Genomic DNA, 23,393 nt, shown 5'->3' with positions numbered 1-23,393 from the left:
ATGGGCATCTGTCCTTGGGTCACCCCACTTGGGAGCCGCTGGCACAAGAACCGAACTTTGGACCAGGACCCAGCATGTGCCATCTCGAAGGGCACTGTCTCCTGAATGTGGGGGTGTATGATATGTGGTGGTCCAATCCATATTTTGGGGTGCAGAGCTCCAGTTCCTTATTCAAAACCTCTTTGCAATACAGGTTTCTGGGGGGGGGGACCCAAAAAGAAGCCAATGGTACCAGAACCGGTGTTTGGACCGGGCACCGCTGTATGTATTCTTGGAGGGGACAGTCTCTGGAATGTGGGGATGTGTCATTTGGGGTGGTCCAAAGATTATTTTGGGGTGCAGCGGAGCCCCAGTGTCTGCATGTTCCTTGGTCCTGGGGGCACCTCACTTGGGAGCTGCTGGCACAAGAACCGGACTGTGGACCAGGACCCAGAATGTGCCATCTCGAAGGGCACAGTCCCCTGAATGTGGTGGTGTATGATATGTGGTGGTCCAATCCATATTTTGGGGTGCAGAGCTCCAGTTCCTTATTCAAAACCTCTTTGCAATACAGGTTTCTGGGGGGGGGGACCCAAAAAGAAGCCAATGGCACCAGAACCGGTGTTTGGACCGGGCACCGCTATATGTCTCCTTGGAGGGGACAGTCTCTGGAGTGTGGGGATGTGTCATTTGGGGTGGTCCAAAGATTATTTTGGGGTGCAGGGTCCGTATTGGCATCTGTCCTGGGGGCACCCCACTTGGGAGCCACTGGCACAAGAACCGAACTTTGGATCAGGACCCAGCATGTGCCATCTCGAAGGGCACGGTCCCCTGAATGTGGGGGTGTATGATATGTGGTGGTCCAATCCATATTTTGGGGTGCAGAGCTCCAGTTCCTTATTCAAAATTTCTTTGCAGTACAGGTTCCTGGGGGCGGGACCCAAAAAGAAGCCAATGGCACCAGAACCGGTGTTTGGACCGGGCACCGCTGTATGTCTTCTTGGAGGGGACAGTCTCTGGAGTGTGGGAATGTGTCATTTGGGGTGGTCCAAAGATTATTTTGGGGTGCAGCGGAGCCCCAGTGTCTGCATGTTCCTTGGTCCTGGGGGCACCTCACTTGGGAGCTACTGGCACAAGAACCGGACTGTGGACCAGGACCCAGAATGCGCCATCTCGAAGGGCACAGTCCCCTGAATGTGGGGGTGTATGATATGTGGTGGTCCAATCCATATTTTGGGGTGCAGAGCTCCAGTTCCTTATTCAAAACCTCTTTGCAATACAGGTTTCTGGGGGGGAGGACCCAAAAAGAAGCCAATGGCACCAGAACCGGTGTTTGGACCGGGCACCGCTATATGTCTTCCTGGAGGGGACAGTCTCTGGAGTGTGGGGATGTGTCATTTGGGGTGGTCCAAAGATTATTTTGGGGTGCAGGGTCTGTATGGGCATCTGTCCTGGGGGCACCCCACTTGGGAGCCACTGGCACAAGAACCGAACTTTGGACCAGGACCCAGCATGCGCCATCTCGAAGGGCACAATCCCCTGAATGTGGGGGTGTATGATATGTGGTGGTCCAATCCATATTTTGGGGTGCAGAGCTCCAGTTCCTTATTCAAAACCTCTTTGCAATACAGGTTTCTGGGGGTGGACCCAAAAAGAAGCCAATGGCACCAGAACCGGTGTTTGGACCAGGCACAGCTGTATGTCTTCTTGGAGGGGACAGTCTCTGGAGTGTGGGGATGTGTCATTTGGGGTGGTCCAAAGATTATTTTGGGGTGCAGTGGAGCCCCAGTGTCTGCATGTTCCTTGGTCCTGGGGGCACCTCACTTGGGAGCTGCTGGCACAAGAAACGGACTGTGGACCAGGACCCAGAATGCGCCATCTCGAAGGGCACAGTCCCCTGAATGTGGGGGTGTATGATATGTGGTGGTCCAATCCATATTTTGGGGTGCAGAGCTCCAGTTCCTTATTCAAAACCTCTTTGCAATACAGGTTTCTGGGGGGGACCCAAAAAGAAGCCAATGGCACCAGAACCGGTGTTTGGACCAGGCACCGCTGTATGTCTTCTTGGAGGGGACAGTCTCTGGAGTGTGGGGATGTGTCATTTGGGGTGGTCCAAAGATTATTTTGGGGTGCAGTGGAGCCCCAGTGTCTGCATGTTCCTTGGTCCTGGGGGCACCTCACTTGGGAGCTGCTGGCACAAGAAACGGACTGTGGACCAGGACCCAGAATGCGCCATCTCGAAGGGCACAGTCCCCTGAATGTGGGGGTGTATGATATGTGGTGGTCCAATCCATATTTTGGGGTGCAGAGCTCCAGTTCCTTATTCAAAACCTCTTTGCAATACAGGTTTCTGGGGGGGGGACCCAAAAAGAAGCCAATGGCACCAGAACCGGTGTTTGGACCGGGCACCGCTATATGTCTTCTTGGAGGGGACAGTCTCTGGAGTGTGGGGATGTGTCATTTGGGGTGGTCCAAAGATTATTTTGGGGTGCAGGGTCTGTATTGGCATCTGTCCTTGGGGCACCCCACTTGGGAGCCACTGGCACAAGAACCGAACTTTGAACCAGGACCCAGCGTGCGCCATCTCGAAGGGCACGGTCCCCTGAATGTGGGGGTGTATGATATGTGGTGGTCCAATCCATATTTTGGGGTGCAGAGCTCCAGTTCCTTATTCAAAACCTCTTTGCAATACAGGTTTCTGGGGGGGGGTGGACCCAAAAAGAAGCCAATGGCACCAGAACCGGTGTTTGGACCGGGCACCGCTGTATGTCTTCTTGGAGGGGACAGTCTCTGGAGTGTGGGGATGTATCATTTGGGGTGGTCCAAAGATTATTTTGGGGTGCAGGGTCTATATGGCATGTGTCCTGGGTCACCCCACTTGGGAGCCGCTGGCACAAGAACCAGACTTTGGACCAGTGACCAGCATGCGTCATCTGGAAGGGCACAGTCCCCTGAATTTGGGGGTGTATGATATGTGGTGGTACAATCCATATTTTGGGATGCAGAGCTTTTGAAATGTCCTCAAAGTGATTCAGGAACTAGGAAATGTGAATAAGGAACTGGGAATAGGGAACGAACTGGGAATAAGGAACCAACTTCAGCCTCCTCCTTATTCTCTTATTTTGGTCACCCCCATTTCATTGCATTGTCTACAAAAACCTTGGGGAGGGTGTGCAGATGGACAGGCAACCACCCACAATTCCCTGTCTAGTCCTTCAAAGTATGTAGCAGCTGTTAAGAAACTCACATTCTCCCTTCAAGTAGCATCAGCTGAAATATTGTCTCAGCCTTTCCTTGTCAACATTAACAGTGGCAGCTGGATTTTAAATGATCCCTAAACGGACCAGACGTCCCCCTGGAGCTGGCTAGTGTCTTAGCTCTATTTCCACCAGGCCATCTCTGGCTGGGTCTAACGTGGGGGGAAGGGGCTTCCCATTTGTAGGAGAAAATTAAGCCCCGAAGCAGAGAGGCGTAGGCTTGCCAACCTCCAGGTACTAGCTGGAGATCTTCCGCTATTACGACTGATCTCCAGCCGATAGAGATCCCAGTTCGCCTGGAGAAAATGGTTGTTTTGGCCATTGAACCCTATGGCATTGAAGTCCCTCCCCAAACGCTGCCCTCCTCGGACTCCGCCCCCCAAATCTCCCGCCAGTGGCGAGGAGGGCCCTCCGATGCAAGCCCCCCAGCCTGGTGAACCTATGTCAGGGAACAGGTGGGCTGGATCCTGCTTGGGAAGGGGAAAGGGCAACACCTCCTCTTGCCACATGTATAGCAGGGGCTGGCGGCGGGTCCGACTCTTCTCCAAATGTATCTGGTCTCCTCCCACAATTCGTTCCCTGTCTCTCCCAGTTCTCCCCGCCCTCCGCCCCCCAAGCAAATGCAAAACCCATTTTGCAGAGAGAAAGGGGAGTTGGGGGGGGAGATAGTCTGTGCTTTGCATCTCGGGTGGAGAGGCAACGCTTGGGCGGGGGGGGTGTCTCTCTCTGCTGGTGGTCTCTGCCCCACAGAAACTACGGTTGTCGAGTGTGACGTCCTAGACTCAGAGAGTCCCCACATGAGAACGCGCCCTTCGTTGCCCTGGTGTGTAGAAAAGCAGTGGCGGCGCCTCCTGAGTGAGGCAAGGATGCGGGTTCAGGGGCTCGAGGCTGAGGAATACGGGGTGGGTGGAAGGGAGATGCCAGGGAGGTCAGGGGCGAGCCCGGTCTGGGCAAGGGAGGGCAAGACCCCCTGGGTCTTCTCTTTCCTCCCCCCTCTCTGCATGAGGCTGGGGGCGTCGCGTGAGATGCAGCCCCCTTCCCTTGATTGCAAAGGCCTTGCCAGTGGTCCAGATTTGCAGGGAGGGTGGGAGGAAGGAGCGGAGGGCCTGCATGGGTCATCTGTGTGTGTGTGGGGGGGGGATTGTGAGTCAAGGAAAGGCAAGGGGAACAGGGAGCTGGATTTGTGGGAGGGGAAAGAGTGTTTGGGGTCAGACCCCCGGCAGGTTTTCTGCAGGGTGGATTGGAGAGGAGGAGGAATCAGACTCTGGCCTGTTCCGGTTGTACCCTGAGCCAGTAATTCTCACCCCCCCCATCAGAATAAAAACCACATGCTTTTGCACGCAACTGAGGCATAGCATTTCTACAATCTTTTGGGCCCAATTCCTCTCTGTAGGACACCCCAACAGTGTGTGGGTTGAGGGGGGGGGGCTTCCTAGGTATACAGAAGAGTTTGGGAATTGAAAGAAAAGGATCTTCCCCCAAACCATCCCAGCAGTGGGGCCTGAGCATGCTTCTCACCCATGGAAGATGGAAATCCCTGGAGTATTATTTCAGTGGGAGAGAAAGGACAAAAGGGGGGGTACCCCCTGACCCCAACTCCCCACTCCAGAGACTGACTGCCCTCCCACACACACCAAGCATGGTTTGGGGCAAAGGGGGCAGAGACCCCTATGTTCCTTGTGTACCGGGAGAGTCTACGGGGTATTCCATGAAAGCAGGGATGGGGAACCTCAGGCCCGGGGGCCGTATGCGGCCCCCAAGGTAATGTTTTGTGGCCCTTGGGAGCTCTGGGGCCCTACCGTGGAGGCGGGGTGCAGGGCGGCCCTCCCCGAGGGTGTTCCTGGGGCTATGGCTTACAGGGGCACTATGGCGCCCTTTGACCTCCTCTCGCTGACTGTCGGCTGTTGGTCAGCGAGAGGAGAGGAGAAGGATGCGTCCCCCAAGGCTGCCCCCTACAGCTGAGGTGTGCAGGAACTCTGCGGCACATTGTAAGCCCCTCTCACTGCCTGTCGGCTGTTGAGCAGCGAGAGGGAAGTGGGGGGGGGGGGAAGAGGTTGGCGGCTCCTAGCAGCCGAGCATGCAGGAGGGAGCCGATCGGGCTTCAGGTGGGGCTTTTGTGGACTCTGGGGGGGAGGGCATGAAGACTGGGGACTGGTCGCGGGGCTCCATGCGCCGCAGGGTGTGTGTGTGGGCCCACCGCTGGCTGCCCTCCCACCTGCAGGCCTTCTCTGTGTGGCCTCCCCTGAGGTTGCCAACCTTCAGGTGGTGGCTGGCGAACTGGCAACCCCAGCCTCTCCCCCCGCCCGCCTCCCGGGAGATCTATACCTGGTATGGCCCCTGAATGATGTTATAAATGTGCAAATGGCCTTTGGCAGGAAAAAGGTTCCCCACCCCTGCATGAAAGGGAAAAAAGGCATAATTTCCCCCAAAGTAATTGGAGGGCCTGAAGCTGCAGGTAGCTTGCCTCAGAAGGACTTCAGCCCTTTAAATTTATTTATATTTATTTATTAGGTTTGATTAGAGAGGCCAAATAAGTAACGGGGGAGACAAAAAGAGGAAAAGGCTCCTTTCCTATGGGGGGTGGGAAGGGCTTGCCTCTGCACTTCCCAAGAGAACAGGAAGAGCCCCACCGCACAAGGAAAAAGTCTTGCTGTTGGATCCTGGAAGGTTTACTTGGAAGTAAGTCATTGGGAGGACCACTGTGGCTTTGGGTGACACACCTAGAAGCCCTCTAAAGCACCGAGGACGGATTGATGCAAAGTAATCCAACACAAGATTGTAGCGCAGTGGTTCTCAACCTGTGGGTCGCAACCCCCAAGGGGGTCGCGACGTGTTTTCTGGGGGGTCGCTGCCACTGTCCTGGGACAGCCCCCATCCCGGCGAGGAACCGGCCAACCGACAGCCGGAAGGAGAGAGGCAAGGAACAGGCCGACCGACAGAGAGGCGAGGCGAGGCACCGGAGAGAGAGAGGCGAGGAGAGAGGCGAGGAACCGGGCAACCAACAGCCGGAAGGAGCCGGGCTGCAGAGACGCATCGCCGCACACCAGCTGTAGCCCTGCAGCCCAGGGCCTGCCCGCCTGCCTCGTCTCTGCAGCCCAGCTCCTTCCGGCTGTTGGTTGTCCGGTTCCTCGCCTCTCTCCTCACTTCTCTCTCTCTCTCTCTCTCCGGTGCCTCGCCTCGCCTCTCTGTCGGTTGGATGACACGGCGGGATGTGTAGGAGGCCGAGGAAGCTCCCCTGGCTCAGCCCATTCAGGTCTCGGAGGAGAAGAGGGCGGTCCCCCTTGAGGTCCCCCCCCAGCCCTCCTTGAGCTCCATTTCCCGGCCGCAGTGCTTGGTGAGCTGCGGCCGGAGGGTCTCCCCCAGCCCTCCCTGTGTACGTGTGTGTGTGCTCGAGATCCCCGGCCACTGGCGAGTGTGTGTGTGTGTGTGTGTGTGTGTGTGTGTGGAGCCTCACTCCCTCTCTTTCCTTCCTTTTTTCGTTTTTCCCCTTCTTTCTTTCCTTCCTTCCTTTCCTTCTTTCCTTCATTTCTTTCCTTCTTTTCTTTCCTTCCTTCCTTCTCTCCCTCCCCTGCATAGCCTCTGCTAGGTTTGCAAACCTCCAGGTGGTGGCTGGAGACCTGGCAACCCTAGCCTCTTCCCCCCCACACGCCAGGAGGTCAATGTCTGGTATGGTCCTCGAATGATGTTATAAATGTGCAAATGGCCCTTGGCAGGAAAAAGGTTCCCCACCCCTGCCCTAATGTAATCAGGTAAAACCACCCCAAAGCATAAAAATGTCACCATGCTCGCCTTTCGAGTTTTAATTCCATTTGCCTCTACATATCTCTGCGAGAGTGGATTTTCAACGCTTCTTCATATCAAAACACTCTTCTATACTATCCCTGCCTGCTTCTCTCCTGCTTTGAGCTTGCCTTTTTCTTTCCATACCCTGATCCCTAGGGTTGCCAATTCCAGGTTGAGGAATTCTTGCATATTTTGGGGGGTGGAGCCTAGGGAGGGCAGGGTTTGGGGAGGGGAAGGAGCCCAGTGGGGTATGATACCATAGAGTACACTCTCCAGGGGAGCTGATCTACGGCATCTGGAAATCAGTTGTAATTCTGGAAGATCTTCCCACCAGGAGGTTGGCAATACTACATATTTATTTGCTCAAAGACAAGAAACAGACTAAATGTTGAGGATGACATGAGGTTGGCTTTAACAAATACTCAGCCACGACTTTTGAAGCTGGTTAACCAGATGCAAGCACAACCATCACATTAAATATTAATTATTTAATGAAATTAGTTAATTAAATATTACGTTGGAATTATATTCTGAAAAATCTATTTGTATTGTGTTTTCTTTATTATGCAAATGTCATTTATGACTTTATTATGCAAATGTGATGGGGGTCGCAGGTTACTTGGCAATTGTAAAAGGGGGTCACGACTCAAAAAAGGTTGAGAACCACTGTTGTAGCGTCTTCCAAGAACCTAACAAGCATCTCTAAAAAAGCTTGGTATATCATATAACAAAAAGTGTGTCTCCATTCTCTTTTCTCTTCCTTCTGGCACATTGCTGTCTGTCTCACCCCCCCTCCCCCACAGGGAGAAGCCTCTCTTGGTTGCCAAATGAGTAAAGGGGTCTTTTCATAATCAGAAGTGATCCAATAGAAGGGGAAGGAGATGGAAGAGCAGGACCTGGAAGCACCTGGACCTGGCAAGAGAGCAAGGAAAGGCCCCCATCCCGTCCAACCTGGGAGTGGCGTTGAACCCTGGGAGAGAGCTGTGCCGGAGATCTGGGACCAGGAGCCCCTGAACTCAGAAGTACGTTGCCGACGCTTCCGGCAGTTCTGCTACTGTGAGGCCAGTCACACCCTCTCAGCCTAACCCACCTCACAGGGTTGCTGAGAGGATAAAAATGGAGGAGGCGAGACAGATGTAAGCAGCTTTGGATCCCCAGTGGGGTGGAGGCAGGGTATAAATGAATTAAGTAAGCAGATATCGGAAATGGCCCCAAGTGACTCTTTGGGGACTCCTGACTGGGCCAGTGCACGTCTTCTGGAAATCAAGCTCCAAGCACACAACTTCCCAGAACAAATCTATCACGGGACCTGGGACAGACCTGGAAACGAGGCATCGTGTAGTGGGGGCCCTTGTATGGTTTCTGACACCAGGGTGGACGGGGATCCAGGGGAGAAGGGGAGGCCTTCATGGGTCCCCAGATCTTGCCAAGGTTAATAATGGGAGCAGCATTTAAATGACCTCTGAATTGACCACGCGTCCTTGACCCTTGCAGTGTCTCAGTCCTATTTCTGAAGCAGACTGTCTGTGAGTGGGTCTAACGTGGGGAAAAGGGGCTTCCCATTGGCAGGAGAAAGGAAAGTCCTGAAGCAGCAAGGGGCCTCTGCTGACAGCCCCCCCCCACCTCTGGGGATCTAAGCAGCCCAGGGAATCTGTGGGTGGGGGGGACAGGTGAGCTGGATCTTGCATGAGGTGGGGTTTGGGGGGGAGAAAAGAGCAACATCTCGTCTTGCTGGAGGAAATTCAGGGCTGGGGGTGGGGTGGGGGGCTCCTCCCCCCTTCCCCAAATGTCTCTGGTCACCTCCAGCAATTCCCCCTCCCCCTTCCCCTCCCCCTCCCCAAGCAAATGCAGAGCCCGTTTTGCAGAGAGGAAGGAGGGGGGGGTCTGGGCTTTGCATCCCCGGTGGAAGGGGGCGAGGCTTGGGCGGGGGGGGGGTCTCCCCTGCTGGCTGTCCCCGCCCCACAGAAATGAAGGGCAGCGAGTCTAAACTCCTAGAGAGGCCTTTGTGGTTCTGACTCCTGGAAAAGCAGCAGCAGCAGCAGCAGCTCCTCCTCCCCAGTGAGTCCGGGGGGGTCCCGGGGCTGGGAAGTGTGGGGTGGGGAGGAGGGAAATACAAGGGGGGGGGTCAGAGGCGGGCCCCAATCCGGGGGAGGGAGCGATGCCCACCACACCCAAAAGCCTGGGGGTGGGACGCAGCTCCGTGGGGCTCTCCTTTTCCCTCCCCCCTCTCTGCATGAGGCTGGGGGGGAGATGCAGGCCCCCCTTCCCTTGCATCGCCTTTGCGAGGGGTCCAGGTGTGCAGGGAGGAGGGGCGGGGAGCCTGGGTGGGTCATCAGCTGGGGGGGGATGGTGAGTCCTGGGAGGGGGGGTCGTGAGTCAGGGAAAGGCAGGGGGGAGAGGGGGCTGGGTTGGGGGGGCGGGAGTGTTTAGAGTGAGACCCCCCCAGGCGGGTCCTCTGCAGGCTGCTGCGGAGGCATTTTGGCCGGGAAAGGGTCAGCAGAGGCAGGCTGTTTCCGCGGTGTGGTTTCCAAAAGGTTGTTGGGGGGGGGGGGTTGGGGGGTCTTTAATGCCTGCCCCTGCTTTCTGCAGCCCCGTTTTTTATTTAAGGCTTTTGCTCTGGCCCCTTCCGGCCCGTTGCGGCGTTTCCCCATCGTTGACCCTCCTCAGAATAACAACCAGTTTATTTCCTGTCTCGGATTGGGGGTGGGGGGCAGGAGGACAGGATACCCCCCGAGTGGTTAAACTAAAGGGTGTCCACAGTCCCAGAGAGGCACATGAGCATGGGGGTGGGGTGGGGGGGCAGGTTTCCTGCCCCATCCAGAAGGGAGGATGAGGCTCTTCATGGCTCCTAGTCCAGACGGAGACTAGGTATGAACACCTGTTCTCTCCAGCCAGCATCAGAGGGGCAGGCCGGATGTCTCAGGTGCTGCGGAGCGCAGGCAGGATGGTGCTGCTGTCGCCGTCCTGTTTGGGGGCTTCCTGGAGGCACCTGGTGGGCCACTGCGTGGGAACAGGCTGCTGTCCAGCAGGGCTTTCCTTGTGTTCTTCGCCATGTTTTGGTGCCGTGGCAGGGCAGCAAAGTGGTGGATGCCTGATGGGTGGATGCTTTTAGTGTGGCCTGACACAAAAGGATCCACGAGGATTCCTGCTTTGTTGGGAATTTCATCTTTGTGCCGTGGCAGCACCATGCGGCAGTGGGTGTGGGATTTTGGTGGTGCTGCCTGTGGACTAAGACACGATCTACAACATAACAGTGGTTTTCTTTTCTTTCAGTGCAAAAATCGTATGATTTAATGAGGATCCGTTGAAATTCTTTTACACGCAACTGCAACTGAGGTGTGGTATTTCTATAATCTTTTTCGTCCATTTCCTCTCTGTAGGGCACCCAAGCAGGGTGTGGATTGGGGGGTGGGCGACCTAGGTATGCAGAAGAGTTTGGGAATTGAAAGAAAAGGATCCTCCCCCACCCCAAAGCACCCCAGCAGTGAGGCCTGAGCATGCTTCTCACGCTCCAGGAGCTGTGGAAAATAGAAATCAGTTGAGCATTGTTTAATGGGCACGGAAAGGACAAAGGAGGAAGGGGCACGGAGACAGTGGGCACCCCCTGCCCTCAACTCCCCATTCCAGAGGCTGACTCTCCACACACACAAACACATAAACACCAAGGATGCTTTGTGGAAAAGGGGGCAGAGACCCCTATGCTCCTTGTGTAACCCCGAGTCCACTGGGGTGGGGGCGCTAACAAACTGGGTACTTCACAAGGGGGAAAAGGCGCAATCTTCCCAGAGCGATTGGAGGGCCTGAAGTTGCAGGTAGCTTAACTCAGAAAGACTTCAGCCCTTTAAACTTATTTTTATGTATTGATTTGATTTCTATTATAAAACTGCACATGAATATTCTAGGCATGAGAATTTCTTATACTGATTATTGGAAGGGGAGTTGTGTTAATGTTATTCATTGCCTATTAGTCTGTATTGTGCTGGTGGGGGTTGTGAATGTTTGCAATGGATGTTATATGAACCTTCCCAGAGTGGTTGGAGGGCCTGAAGCTGCCGGTCGCTCCCCTCAGAAGGACTCCGGCTTTTTAATAAAGCTGCACACTTACTCCCTCAGTTCTTTCATTGGGAGCAAAAACCAAATTCTTTGATACCTTTTTTTTTTTTTAAATTTAATTAAATTTTTATAACAAGAAAAATAACAATAAACAAAAATAACAAAAAAACAGGAGTGTCTATACATATTCATTAATACAATTTTAGATATATCATTGTTAAATCTCATAAGATACCCCCTTACCCTTTATCCACCACCAAATGTGACCCTTCACCTGACTTCCGCCAAAGTGTCTTAACAGTTTTAAACGTATTTGTTACTAATAAAATGTAAAAATGTTAACAAAAAAACCCCTAATTTCTATAACTCACTAAGTAACTTAGTAAAATCCATTTTTGCCCATTTATCCCAATATGTGGCGGGCTTTTTCCACATGTTTTTAAATTCTTCCATATCCTTTCCATGTAGGAATTCCGTTAATTTGGCCATCCTCATATAAGTCCATAATTTCTCTCTCCAGTCATTTATTAAAGGTTTATTCACTTGCTTCCAAATTTTTGCAATTACAATTCTTGCAGCAGCAAAACTATATTGACAAATGAGGGTAAGCTACCAGGTACTTTTAATCATCTTACAGAACAATGGGAAATGTTTGATATATGGAGACTGATAAATGGTAAGAAAAAGGGATATACTTTTTATTCATCTGGACACTCTTCTCATTCAAGAATAGATATGTTTTGGCTTTCTAAGCATATTACAGGATGGTCGGAAACTCCTGAAATTTTACCTAAAGTATTGTATGATCACAATGCGCTTTTGATTAGAATTAATTTTGGAGATAGAAGAAATAAACCATGGTTTATAAATGAATATTTACTGAAAAATAAGAAAATAGTGGATAAATTAAAAGTAGATATACAGAATTATTTTTTAGAAAATGTAGATAAAGGAGTATCAGATGAAATAGTATGGGATGCTAGTAAGTCAGTAATTAGAGGATTTCTGATGCAGCAAAACTCAAGATGGTTTAAAGAGAAGGAGAGGTAAAAGAAAAAGATCTTAGAGGAAATTAAACAAGGAGAGAGGCAGCTTAGAAAATTGCAAGATAAATTACAAAAAAAAGATCAGTTGGAAAGGCTAAAAAAACTACAATATCAATATTAATTTTTATTAACTTCGGAAATGGAAAAAAATAATATTTAACAGACAGAAAATTTTTGAACATGCCAATAAACCGGGTAAACTACTAGCATGGCAAATTAAATCCAAAGAGAGGAAATTACCAATACTAAAAATCAAGAGGGATAGGAAAATAATAACTGATAAACAGAAAATTATGGAAACATTTAGAGATTACTATTCAAATTTATATAAACAAAATGTTGATTTAGAAAGGGAAATGGATACCCTTCTTTGATTTAAATAGAAGCTACATTTGGCTAGGGGTGACCTTAGAGTTGGGAGGGTGGACATGGTGAGACAAAATTCCTTCCCCTCCCCAGAAATGCCCTCTTCCTCCCCTCCCCCCCAGCTTGGGGGTTTCCGCCTTCTGATCTTCAGGTATAATTAATGATATAAGAGGTGCCCTTTCTTGGATCCCCAACAAAAAATGGTCATTTTTATACCCTCAAAAGCCTCTGGGAGCAGAGAAGGCGGCCAAACCAAGATGCTGACCCTGCCACTCTAGGGAGAAGAGTGACCCCCCACACACACACACAAAGTTCAATAAGAGGGCTCCTGAGTTCCTGATGGGGCCTGGAGTTCTCTTGCGATTACATCAGCTGATTTCCAGACCTCCGAGTTCAGTTCCCCTATAGAAAACTGTAGCTTTGGAAGTCGGACCTTACGATATAACTACAGAGTCTACGAGAAGCTGAAGTCCCCTCAAGGCTCTGTCCCGAAAAGTCCAGGAATCCCCCGAGCAGGTGATGGCGACCCTCTCCAATAGGGCAGAGAATCACAAAGGAGTAATAGGGAGCAGTCTCTCTGGCATGTTGTTTAGAGAAACAGGGAAGATGCTACAGGATCACAGATGTTCAGTGCAGCCCAAAAACCATTTTGCTGGGAATGAGCCCTATTGAATAGAAGGATTATGGGTGGGCCTTCTTTGGATTGCTTCAGGTGCGCTTGCTTTAGAGAGCCTGAGTTTTCTTCTCATCCCCAAAACCGTGAGGACGGATTGATGCAAAGTAGTCAGACACAAGCTTGTAGCATCTTTAAAGAGCCAGAGACACTTAACTTTCCCAGAAAACCTAACGGGCATCTCTAAAAAAGCTTGGTATGCCACATAACAAAATGATATTACCAACCACAAGTGGCACTTTCGTTCTGATCCATCATGTGTCTCCATTCTCTTTTGTTTTCCTTCTGTCACGTTGCTATCTGTCTCTCATAAGAACGGCCCTGCTGGATCAGACCAAGGCCCATCAAGTCCAGCAGTCTGTTCACACACAGTGGCCAACCAGGTGCCTTTAGGAAGCCACAAACAAGACGACTGCAGCAGCACCATCCTGCCTGTGTTCCACCGCACCCAAAATAATAGGCATGCTCCTCTGATACTAGAGAGAATAGGTACGCAGCATGACTAGTATCCATTCTAACTAATAGCCATGAATACCCCTCTCCTCCATGAATATGTCCACTCCCCTCTTAAAGCCCTCCAAGCTGGCAGCCATCACCACATCCTGGGGCAGGGAGTTCCACAATTTAACTATGCGTTGTGTGAAGAAATACTTCCTTTTATCTGTTTTGAATCTCTCGCCCTCCAGCTTTAACAGATGACCCCGTGTTTTAATATGGGAGAGGGAGAAAAACTTCTCCCTGTCCACTCTCTCCAAACCATGCATAATTTTATAGACCTCTATCATGTCTCCCCTTAGCCGCCTTCTTTCCAAGCTAAACAGCCCTAAGTGTCCTAACCGCTCCCCATAGGACAGTTGCTCTAGTCCCCTAATCATTTTGGTTGCTCTTTTCTGCGCCTTCTCAAGCTCTGTAATATCCTTTTTTAGGTATGGTGACCAGAACTGTACACAGTATTCCAAGTGTGGTCTCACCATAGATTTGTACAAGGGCAGTATGATATCAGCAGTTTTATTCTCTATTCCTCGTCTAATTATGGCCAGCATGGAATTTGCCTTTTTTACAGCAGCCACACACTGGGTTGACATCTTCATTGAGCTATCCACTACCACCCCAAGATCCCTTTCTTGGTCTCTCGCTGCCAGCACAGATCCCATCAGTGTATATGTGAAGTTGGGATTTTTTGCCCCAATATGCATCACTTTACACTTGCTCACATTGAATCTCATTTGCCATTTTAATGCCCATTCTTCCAGTACGCAGAGATCCTTCTGGAGCTCTTCACAGTCCGATTTTGTTTTAACCACCCTAAATAATTTGGTGTCATCTGCAAACTCCAGGTCATTGATGAACAGGTTGAAAAGCACCGGTCCCAACACAGATCTCCCTCCTTCCCCGCAGGGAAAATCCTCTTTTCATAGCCAAGTGAGTAAAGGGACCTTTTCACAGTTGGAAGCGACCCGATAGAAGCAGAAGGAGATGGAAGTGCAGGACCCGGAAGGACCTGGACCTTCCAAGAGAGCAAGGAATGGTCCCCTGCCCATCCAGGCCAGGAGTGGAATCGAATCCTGGGAGAGAGCTGTGCCGGAGATCCGGAATCAGGAGCCCCTGAACTCAGAAGTACATTGCCAACACTTCCAGCAGTTCCGCTATTGGGAGGCTGATGGGCCTCGAGAGGTCTGCAGCCAGCTCCATTTACTTTGCAAACACTGGCTGAAGCCAGACAAACACACCAAGAAGCAGATCCTGGACCTGGTGATCCTGGAGCAGTTCCTGACCATCCTGCCCCAGGAAATGCGGTGCTGGATAAGAGGATGTGGGCCAGAGACCAGTTCCCAAGCGGTGGCCCTGGCCGAAGGTTTCCTCCTGAGTCAGGCAGAGGCGGACAGGTGGGCGGAAAAGGTGAGGGCTTTTCTTTCCAGGTATTCCAATTCAAGCAACAATATCTGACATTATGTCAGGAGCAGGCCATGAGGATGGTATGCGATTGTGCTGCTTGCAGGTGCTGTTGTGCTATTCTGTCCAAGGCCAGTCTATGTCCCGTGTTTAGTCTTCATAGATTCCCATACTGTGGGAATCGCCAAGTAATCTTTCCTGCCTCTTGGAGGGGGATTGCCTGGGTAACCAGTTATCTCCTTTTGCTCTTCCATATATGCTATGTATCTTGCCTTTGACCCTCACTAGTGTCCTTTTGAATATGGCTTCTGAAACCTGTCGATTCTAACCAATAAAACTGCTTTCGTGTATTTGCCGTCTGCTGAAATCTGTTTATGGGTTTGCCGCAGGGCTAGAGCTTACACATTACCCTAAAGTTTCCCTGCCCGATATTTGTCCAAGTGTTAATAATCTGAATGGAAGGTTTAGGTTTAACAACCTGATTCAGCAGCCACTTCTAGGGAATTTCTTATCCATCCAGGTAATTCCACAGGGTCGGAGGAAAACCCTACCTGGTCTGCTGATAGAAAGGTGCCGAGTCTGGGAGTGGGGCAGGATCCATTCCTTGGTGTCTTCCATTCCATCTCTTACCCGTATCTCTCACTGCTGTTTCAGACAGGGGGTCCATCCGTGAAGATGGAAGCTAAGTTCTGTGAGATGGAAAGAGCCCCTTCAGAGGAAGAGCAGTGGGCCCAGTCCCAGGAGTGTGCCCAAGATGCCCTCTCATGCGGTAAGAACTCACTGTGCCTGGATGGGATTGGGGCGCCCAGTGAATTTGATGGGTAGAGAGTTCTAGTCAGGAAAAAAAGAGAAACGGTCCTCCATGCAACTTGTGGCACTCAGAGTTCATTAACTGTGATGCCAAGAAAAGGGGATTAGACAAATTCATGGAGGCCTTTGGTCTGATCCAGCAGAGATGCTGCCACGTTTTTGATCTCCACCATTCACAGAACAGGTTTCAAGGATCAGAGAAGTCTGAAACATGTCAGCAGCTTCTTGAGTACCCGGAGAGGCTCACTGGTTCCTTGTGCTTCTCTTCCACCTCCCCCACAACTTACTACAAAGTGTTACCAATTTTTTTAGTATAGATAGGGCAAGGTTTCACACCCTGGGAAAAGGGAGGCATGAAGCATGCTTCACACAAGAAAACAAAACAAGAAGTCAAGGCTAATAACCTTTCTTCCACTTTTCTCTCCCTTGCAGGCAGCGAAGGGACAGTGCTGATCCGTCCTCTTTGCGGAAGTGTGGAGACAGCTGCTACGCTTCCAGACTGGGTAGGCGAGATGGCCGGGGGGGGGGGGGGCTAAGTCCCCCCTCCTTTTTCCGGGGTGGTTTTCTCCTGCAGTTGTTGTTAAGGGGCCCAGACAAGAGGTCACTCTGAATGCCATTCCTTTTATACATGCCAAGCTCTCTATCCTGCACCCCTCAGAATGCCCTCTTCCAGAGAGTTGCCTGTGCCTTGAATCATAGAATAGAATCATAGAATCATAGAGTTGGAAGGGACCACCAGGGTCATCAAGTCCAACCCCCTGCACAATGCACAACTACCTTCCCCCCCCCACACCCTTAGTGACCAGAAAATGGCCAAGATGCCCTCCCTCTCATCATCCGCCCAAGGTCACAGAATCAGCATTGCTGACAAATGGCCATCTAAGCTCTCTTAACAACCTCCAGGGAAGGAGAGCTTACCACCTCCCGAGGAAGCCTGTTCCACTGAGGAACCGCTCTAACAGTCTAGACGGAAATTCTTTTGATTTAATTTCAACCCGTTGGTTCTGGGCCGACCTTCTTGGGCAACAGAAAACAACTCGGCACCATCCTCTATATGACAGCTGCTCAAATACTTGAACATGGTGACCATATCCCCTCTCAGTCTTCTCCTCTTCAGGCTAAACATACCCAGATCTTCAACCTTTCCTCATAGGACTTGGTCTCCAGACTCCTCACCATCTTTGTTGCCCTCCTCTGGACACGTTCCAGCTTGGTCTACATCTTTCTTAAATTGTGGTGCCCAAAACTGAAAACAGTACTCTAGTTGAGGTCTAACCAGAGTGGAGTACAGCGATACCATCACTTCGCTTGATCTGGACACTATACTTCTGTTGATGCAGCCCAAGACTGCATTTGCCTTTTTAGCTATCTCATCAAACTGCTGACTCATATTCAGTGTTTGGTCTACAAGACCCCAAGATCCTTTTCACACACACTGCTGCTCAGACAAGTCTCCCCCATCCTATAACTATGCAATTGATTTTTGCTACCTAAATGCAGAACTGTACATTTGTCTTTGTTGAAGTGCATTTTATTAGTTCTAGCCCACTTCTCCAGCCTGTCAAGATCATCCTGCATCTTGGCTTTGTCTTCTACCGTATTTGCTACCCCTCCCAATTTAGTATCATCTGCAAATTTAATAAGCATCCCCTCTATTCCTTCATCCAAATCATTTATAAAGATGTGGAGCAACACAGGGCCCAGCACAGATCCTTGAGGAACTCCACTAGTCACTTCTCTCCAAGTGGATGAGGAACCATTAACTAACACTCTTTGGGTGCAACCAGTTGCAGATCCACCTTGCATGATCTCTGACGAAGGAATCTGGTTTTTCTTTCAGTCTCCAGTTACCTTTGAGGAGGTCACCGTGTATTTCAATGAGGCAGAGTGGGCCCTGCTGGATCCAAGCCAAAGAGCTCTCTACAAGGAAGTCATGCTGGAGAACCACGGGAGCGTGGCGTTTCTGGGTAAGATGTCAAAGGTGCAAATTGCTTCCATTAGGATTGTGCCATGGGCTGATGTGTGAATCAAAATCTTAAACAGCAGTACCTTGTTTTAAGGCCTGCTTTGTTACTTGATCCCTTTTGGGAACCTCGAGGTGGTGGGGTGGCAGTGAAAGCAATATTCAGCATGGCCGGGTAGAGTGATCCAATTGTCCTGGCTGGCCCAGGGGCAACAGAGGCCAGTGTTGTGGCCGTCGCCCAAGCCAGATAGGATGTCCTGGCCTAAGACCAATGCAGGGCCAATGCAGGGCTGAGAGGCCCACAGGAAGACTCTGGAAGGGGCCCCCATCCTAATCCCTCAGTTGCCAACACACTAGTCCACCAGATGGGATTATCGTCATCCGCTCTGACTGTGATCTGAAATGCAGCCATCCCCTTTACACTGGTTGGGATTGTGGACTGTAATTCTGACCAGGTTTCCCTTCTTCCTTGGATTTCTTTTCCTTCCCCATTTAAGAACCATCTCTCTCTGTCTCTCTATCTTCTTGCGGAGAGACAGCTTGGTGTATTGATTAAGAGTGGAATCTGGAGAAAAGGATTTGATTCTCCACTCTTCCACATGAAGCCAGCTGGGTGGCCTTGGGCCAGTCATTGTTCTCTCAGAACTTTCTCAGCCCCACCTACCTCTCAAGATGCCTGTTGTTTAGAGGGTAAAGGAATTTTATTTGTAAGCCTCATTGAGACTCTTTAGGGTAGAGGAAATCAAGGCATAAAAGCCTTCTCTTCTTATTCTCTTCTATTTAATAATGAGGAGCAGAAAAACAATAGAGCTGCACAACAAGTCAAATATGAACAGTGGGGGGAACAATTCCTTGCCCCTTTAAGGAGAAAAAGTACATATGAGGAGTAGGAGGAGGGAAGGAATAGGCAGAATATAAAAACTGTTCTCCTGGGAGGTCTGGCTGGGAATAAGGTGTGACCAGCAGTTCAGTAGGGGGGGGGGGAGAAGGTCTGATCAAAGAAATGCACACTCATTAGTGAGCACTGCCTGATGGGTGGCTTGACTTCTTCAGTAGATGCTGATGGGACATCTTTCTTTATTGCAGAAGCACATGTAGAAGAGACTGTTGGGGGATTCCAGGGGTTCTCTTTGGGAAAAACCAAGAATAATGATTCCAAAGAAAACTTGGCAGACAGAGGTGGACCCCAGAAGCAGGAGGGAAGCCACGCAGACAAGAATAGGGATAAGCCCATTCCATTCCAAGGAGGGGTTTTGCATGAAATCCCAGTCCAAGAAGAAAGGTCAACCAAAACAGGAAGGAGCAAAGGCCTCCGTGCTAACCAGACATTCCGCTCCAGGGAAATGGACAACAAAAGTGAGGCCTTTGGAAAGACCTTCATTAAGAACATGAGTATTATTTCCAAGATTCAAATTCCCTCAGGAGAGAAACCATATGATTGCGAGGAAAGACCTTCCATCGGAAACCAGCCCTTACTTCCCATCAAAGAATGCACCCAGCTGAGGAGCTGTATAAATTGTTAGATTGCAAACCAAGCCTTTCTGATGCAGAAGGCTTTCATGTCCCTTTAAAGTGTATTTTAATGTACTCTTCAATGTACAGGGAATGTACATTGCTTCAACAGCAGGGAAAAGTCACTGAAATGTTTTGCGTGTGGGTGATCTGACTTCCTTGCATGGGTGCTAATGGAATCTGTCTTTTCATTCCAGCAGAGAATGATCAGTGGAATGAGCGTGATCGGGAAGTGCATCAGCTATTGCCAAATAAAGTGAAGAATGAATATTTGAAAGGAAACTCTGGGAGTCAAGGCAAACTAAAGAGGCAAAAAGAAAGTCACATGGTCGAGAAGAGAGAGAAACCGATTCCTGGCCAAGAGCAGGATGTCTGTAAACTAGTCCACATGGTGGAGGCGGCATGCAAGTGCTTAGAGTGTGGAATGAACTTCTCGGATCAAGCCCAATATGAGAGCCATTTGCAAATACACAGTGGAAAAAAGACCCATCAATGCATGGAGTGTGGCAAGAGCTTCCTTCGCAGAGCAGAGCTCCTTAGACATCAAAGAACACATAAACCTTATAGCTGTTCAGACTGTGGCAAGAGTTTCTCAGAGAAATCAGACCTTTTTCAACACCAAAGGATTCATTCTGGACAGAAGCCATTTATCTGCATGGAGAATGGAAAGATGGTCTCTCGTGGAAGAAAGGGTAATGTACTTTTTCGAAAGCCTAGTGTAATGGGGGCACATAAATGCTTTCCTTGTGGAAATTACTTCAGATACAGATCACACCTCCTTGTGCATCAAAGAATCCACACAGGGGAGAAACCTTTTAAATGCTCAGAGTGTGGAAAGAGATTTACTAGCAGTGGCAATCTTCAAAGGCATTTAAGAACCCACACAGGGGAGAAACCTTTTGAATGCTCAGAGTGTGGAAAGTCATTTACTAGCAGTGACAGTCTTCAAAGTCATGTAAGAACCCACACAGGGGAGAAACGTTTCGAATGCTCAGAGTGTGGAAAGAGATTCAGTCAGAACAAAGGTCTTCAACATCATCAAAGTATACACACAGGGGAGAAACCTTTTGAATGCTCCGAGTGTGGAAAGAGATTTACTAGCAGTGACAGTCTTCAAAGGCATGTAAGAACCCACACAGGAGAGAAACCTTTTGAATGCTCAGAGTGTGGAAAGAGATTCAGTCAGCGTGACAATCTTCATAAGCACTTAAGAACCCACACCGGGGAGAAACCTTTTGAATGCTTAGAGTGTCGAAAGAAATTCAGTCTGCGTGACAGTCTTCATAAGCACTTACGAACCCACACAGGGGAGAAACCTTTTGAATGCTCCGAGTGTGGAAAGAGATTCAGTCACAGTGGTAGTCTTCAACAGCATCGAAGAATACACACAGGGAAGAAACCTTTTGAATGCTCAGAGTGTGGAAAGAGATTTACTAGCAGTGGCAATCTTCAACGGCATCTAAGAATCCACACGGGGGAGAAACCTTTTGAATGCTCAGAGTGTGGAAAGAGATTTTCCTGCAGTAGCAGTTTTCAAAGACATTTAGGAACCCACACAGAGGAGAAACCTTTTGAATGCTCAGAGTGTGGAAAGAGATTTACTAGCAGTGGCAATCTTCAAAGTCATGTAAGAACCCACACAGGAGAGAAACCTTTTGAATGCTCAGAGTGTGGAAAGAGATTCAGTCTGAATGGAGGTCTTCAACAGCATCAAAGAATACACACAGAGGAGAAACCTTTTGAATGTTCAGAGTGTGGAAAGAGATTTACTAGCAGTGGCGATCTTCAAAAGCATTTAAGAACCCACACAGGGGAGAAACCTTTTGAATGCTCAGAGTGTGGAAAGAGATTTACTAGCAGTAGCAGTCTTCAAAGCCATGTAAGAACCCACACAGGAGAGAAACCTTTTGAATGCTCAGAGTGTGGAAAGAGATTTACTAGTAGTGGCATTCTTCAAAGTCATGTAAGAACCCACACAAGAGAGAAACCTTTTGAATGCTCAGAGTGTGGAAAGAGATTTACTAGCAGTGGCAATCTTCAAAGGCATTCAAGAACCCACACAGGAGAGAAACCTTTTGAATGCTCAGAGTGTGGAAAGAGATTTACTAGCAGTGACAATTTTCAAAGGCATCTAAGAACCCACACAGGGGAGAAACCTTTTAAATGCTCTGAGTGTGGAAAGAGATTCATTTGCAGTGGCACTCTTCAAAGTCATGTAAGAACCCACACAGGGGAGAAACCTTTTGAATGCTCCGAGTGTGGAAAGAGATTCAGTCGCAGTGGCAGTCTTCAAAGTCATGTAAGAACCCACACAGGGGAGAAACCTTTTGAATGCACAGAGTGTGGAAAGAGATTCAGTCAGTGTGGCAGTCTTCAACAGCATCAAAGAATACACACAGGGAAGAAACCTTTTGAATGCTCAGAGTGTGGAAAGAGATTTACTAGCAGTGGCAATCTTCAACGGCATCTAAGAATCCACACAGGGGAGAAACCTTTTGAATGCTCAGAATGTGGAAAGAGATTTTCCTGCAGTAGCAGTTTTCAAAGACATTTAGGAACCCACACAGAGGAGAAACCTTTTGAATGCTCAGAGTGTGGAAAGAGATTCAGTCTGAATGGAGGTCTTCAACAGCATCAAAGAATACACACAGAGGAGAAACCTTTTGAATGCTCAGAGTGAGGAAAGAGATTTACTAGCAGTAGCAGTCTTCAAAGCCATGTAAGAACCCACACAGGAGAGAAACCTTTTGAATGCTCAGAGTGTGGAAAGAGATTTACTAGTAGTGGCATTCTTCAAAGTCATGTAAGAACCCACACAAGAGAGAAACCTTTTGAATGCTCAGAGTGTGGAAAGAGATTTACTAGCAGTGGCAATCTTCAAAGGCATTCAAGAACCCACACAGGAGAGAAACCTTTTGAATGCTCAGAGTGTGGAAAGAGATTTACTAGCAGTGACAACCTTCAAAGGCATCTAAGAACCCACACAGGGGAGAAACCTTTTAAATGCTCTGAGTGTGGAAAGAGATTCATTTGCAGTGGCACTCTTCAAAGTCATGTAAGAACCCACACAGGGGAGAAACCTTTTGAATGCTCAGAGTGTGGAAAGAGATTCAGTCAGTGTGGCAGTCTTCAACAGCATCAAAGAATACACACAGGGAAGAAACCTTTTGAATGCTCCGAGTGTGGAAAGAGATTCAGGTTTAGTGGCAGTCTTCAAAGTCATGTAAGAACCCACACAGGGGGGAAACCTTTTGAATGCTCAGAGTGTGGAAAGAGATTCAGGTTTAGTGGCAGTCTTCAAAGTCATGTAAGAACCCACACAGGGGAGAAACCTTTTGAATGCTCAGAGTGTGGAAAGAGATTCAGTCAGTGTGGCAATCTTCAACAGCATCAAAGAATACACAACAGGGAAGAAACCTTTTGAATGCTCCGAGTGTGGAATGAGATTCAGTTGCAGTGGCAGTCTTCAACAGCATAAAAGTATACACACAGGAGAGAAACCTTTTGAATGCTCAAAGCGTGGAAAGAGATTCTGTAAGAGTGGCAGTCTTCAAAGGCATCTAAGAACCCACAAAAAGGAACAACCTCTTTGAATGCTCAGTGTCAGGCCCCTGTCCCCTCCTCAGTTGAGACACTCCTATTTAATCCCCAATCTTTTCTTAGTTTTTTTGAAGGCCACCCCATCGAAAGTTTAATGTGCAATGGGCGGATCTTTGGGATAGGTTTGAGAGAGTGAGTCTCCCTTCCATGTCCAGAGCACATTTCCTTCACAGAGGCAGGATGCCACTCAGCCTTTTATATAATCCCCCTCCAGCTTCGAGGCCGGTGAACACCCATATCTCTACTTCAAGAGAATTTTTAAAAAGGTTTTATTGAAGTTTGCAAAATACTACAGGATATGCCAAAATATGCAAATAAAACCAGTACTGTCGAAGGCTTTCACGGTCAGAGTTCATTGGTTCTTGTAGGTTATCCGGGCTGTGTAACCGTGGTCTTGGAATTTTCTTTCCTGACGTTTCGCCAGCAACTGTGGCAGGCATCTACAGAGTAGTAACACT

General features: G+C 49.4%; 1 protein-coding gene across 1 annotated transcript in view; it reads left to right on the top strand.

Annotated features, from left to right (window-relative positions):
- Positions 1-22,732, top strand: part of LOC130493314 (gastrula zinc finger protein XlCGF57.1-like) — a gene marked incomplete at its 3' end in the record, with an annotated part of 36,812 nt that extends 14,080 nt beyond the window's left edge. The window contains exons 3-7 of the mRNA XM_056867027.1: positions 15,705-15,819; positions 16,293-16,363; positions 19,533-19,591; positions 21,559-21,866; positions 22,017-22,732. Of these exons, the coding sequence (XP_056723005.1) occupies positions 15,705-15,819; positions 16,293-16,363; positions 19,533-19,591; positions 21,559-21,866; positions 22,017-22,732 (1,269 nt within the window). The remainder of the gene's footprint in view (positions 1-15,704; positions 15,820-16,292; positions 16,364-19,532; positions 19,592-21,558; positions 21,867-22,016) is intronic.
- Between the last annotated feature and the right edge of the window lie 661 nt (positions 22,733-23,393).

Source organism: Euleptes europaea, chromosome 1, assembly GCF_029931775.1.
Source record: "Euleptes europaea isolate rEulEur1 chromosome 1, rEulEur1.hap1, whole genome shotgun sequence".
Lineage (NCBI taxonomy): Eukaryota > Metazoa > Chordata > Lepidosauria > Squamata > Sphaerodactylidae > Euleptes > Euleptes europaea.
The sequence above is the reverse complement of the archived record's forward strand: the minus strand, read 5'-3'. Positions and strand labels throughout refer to the sequence as shown.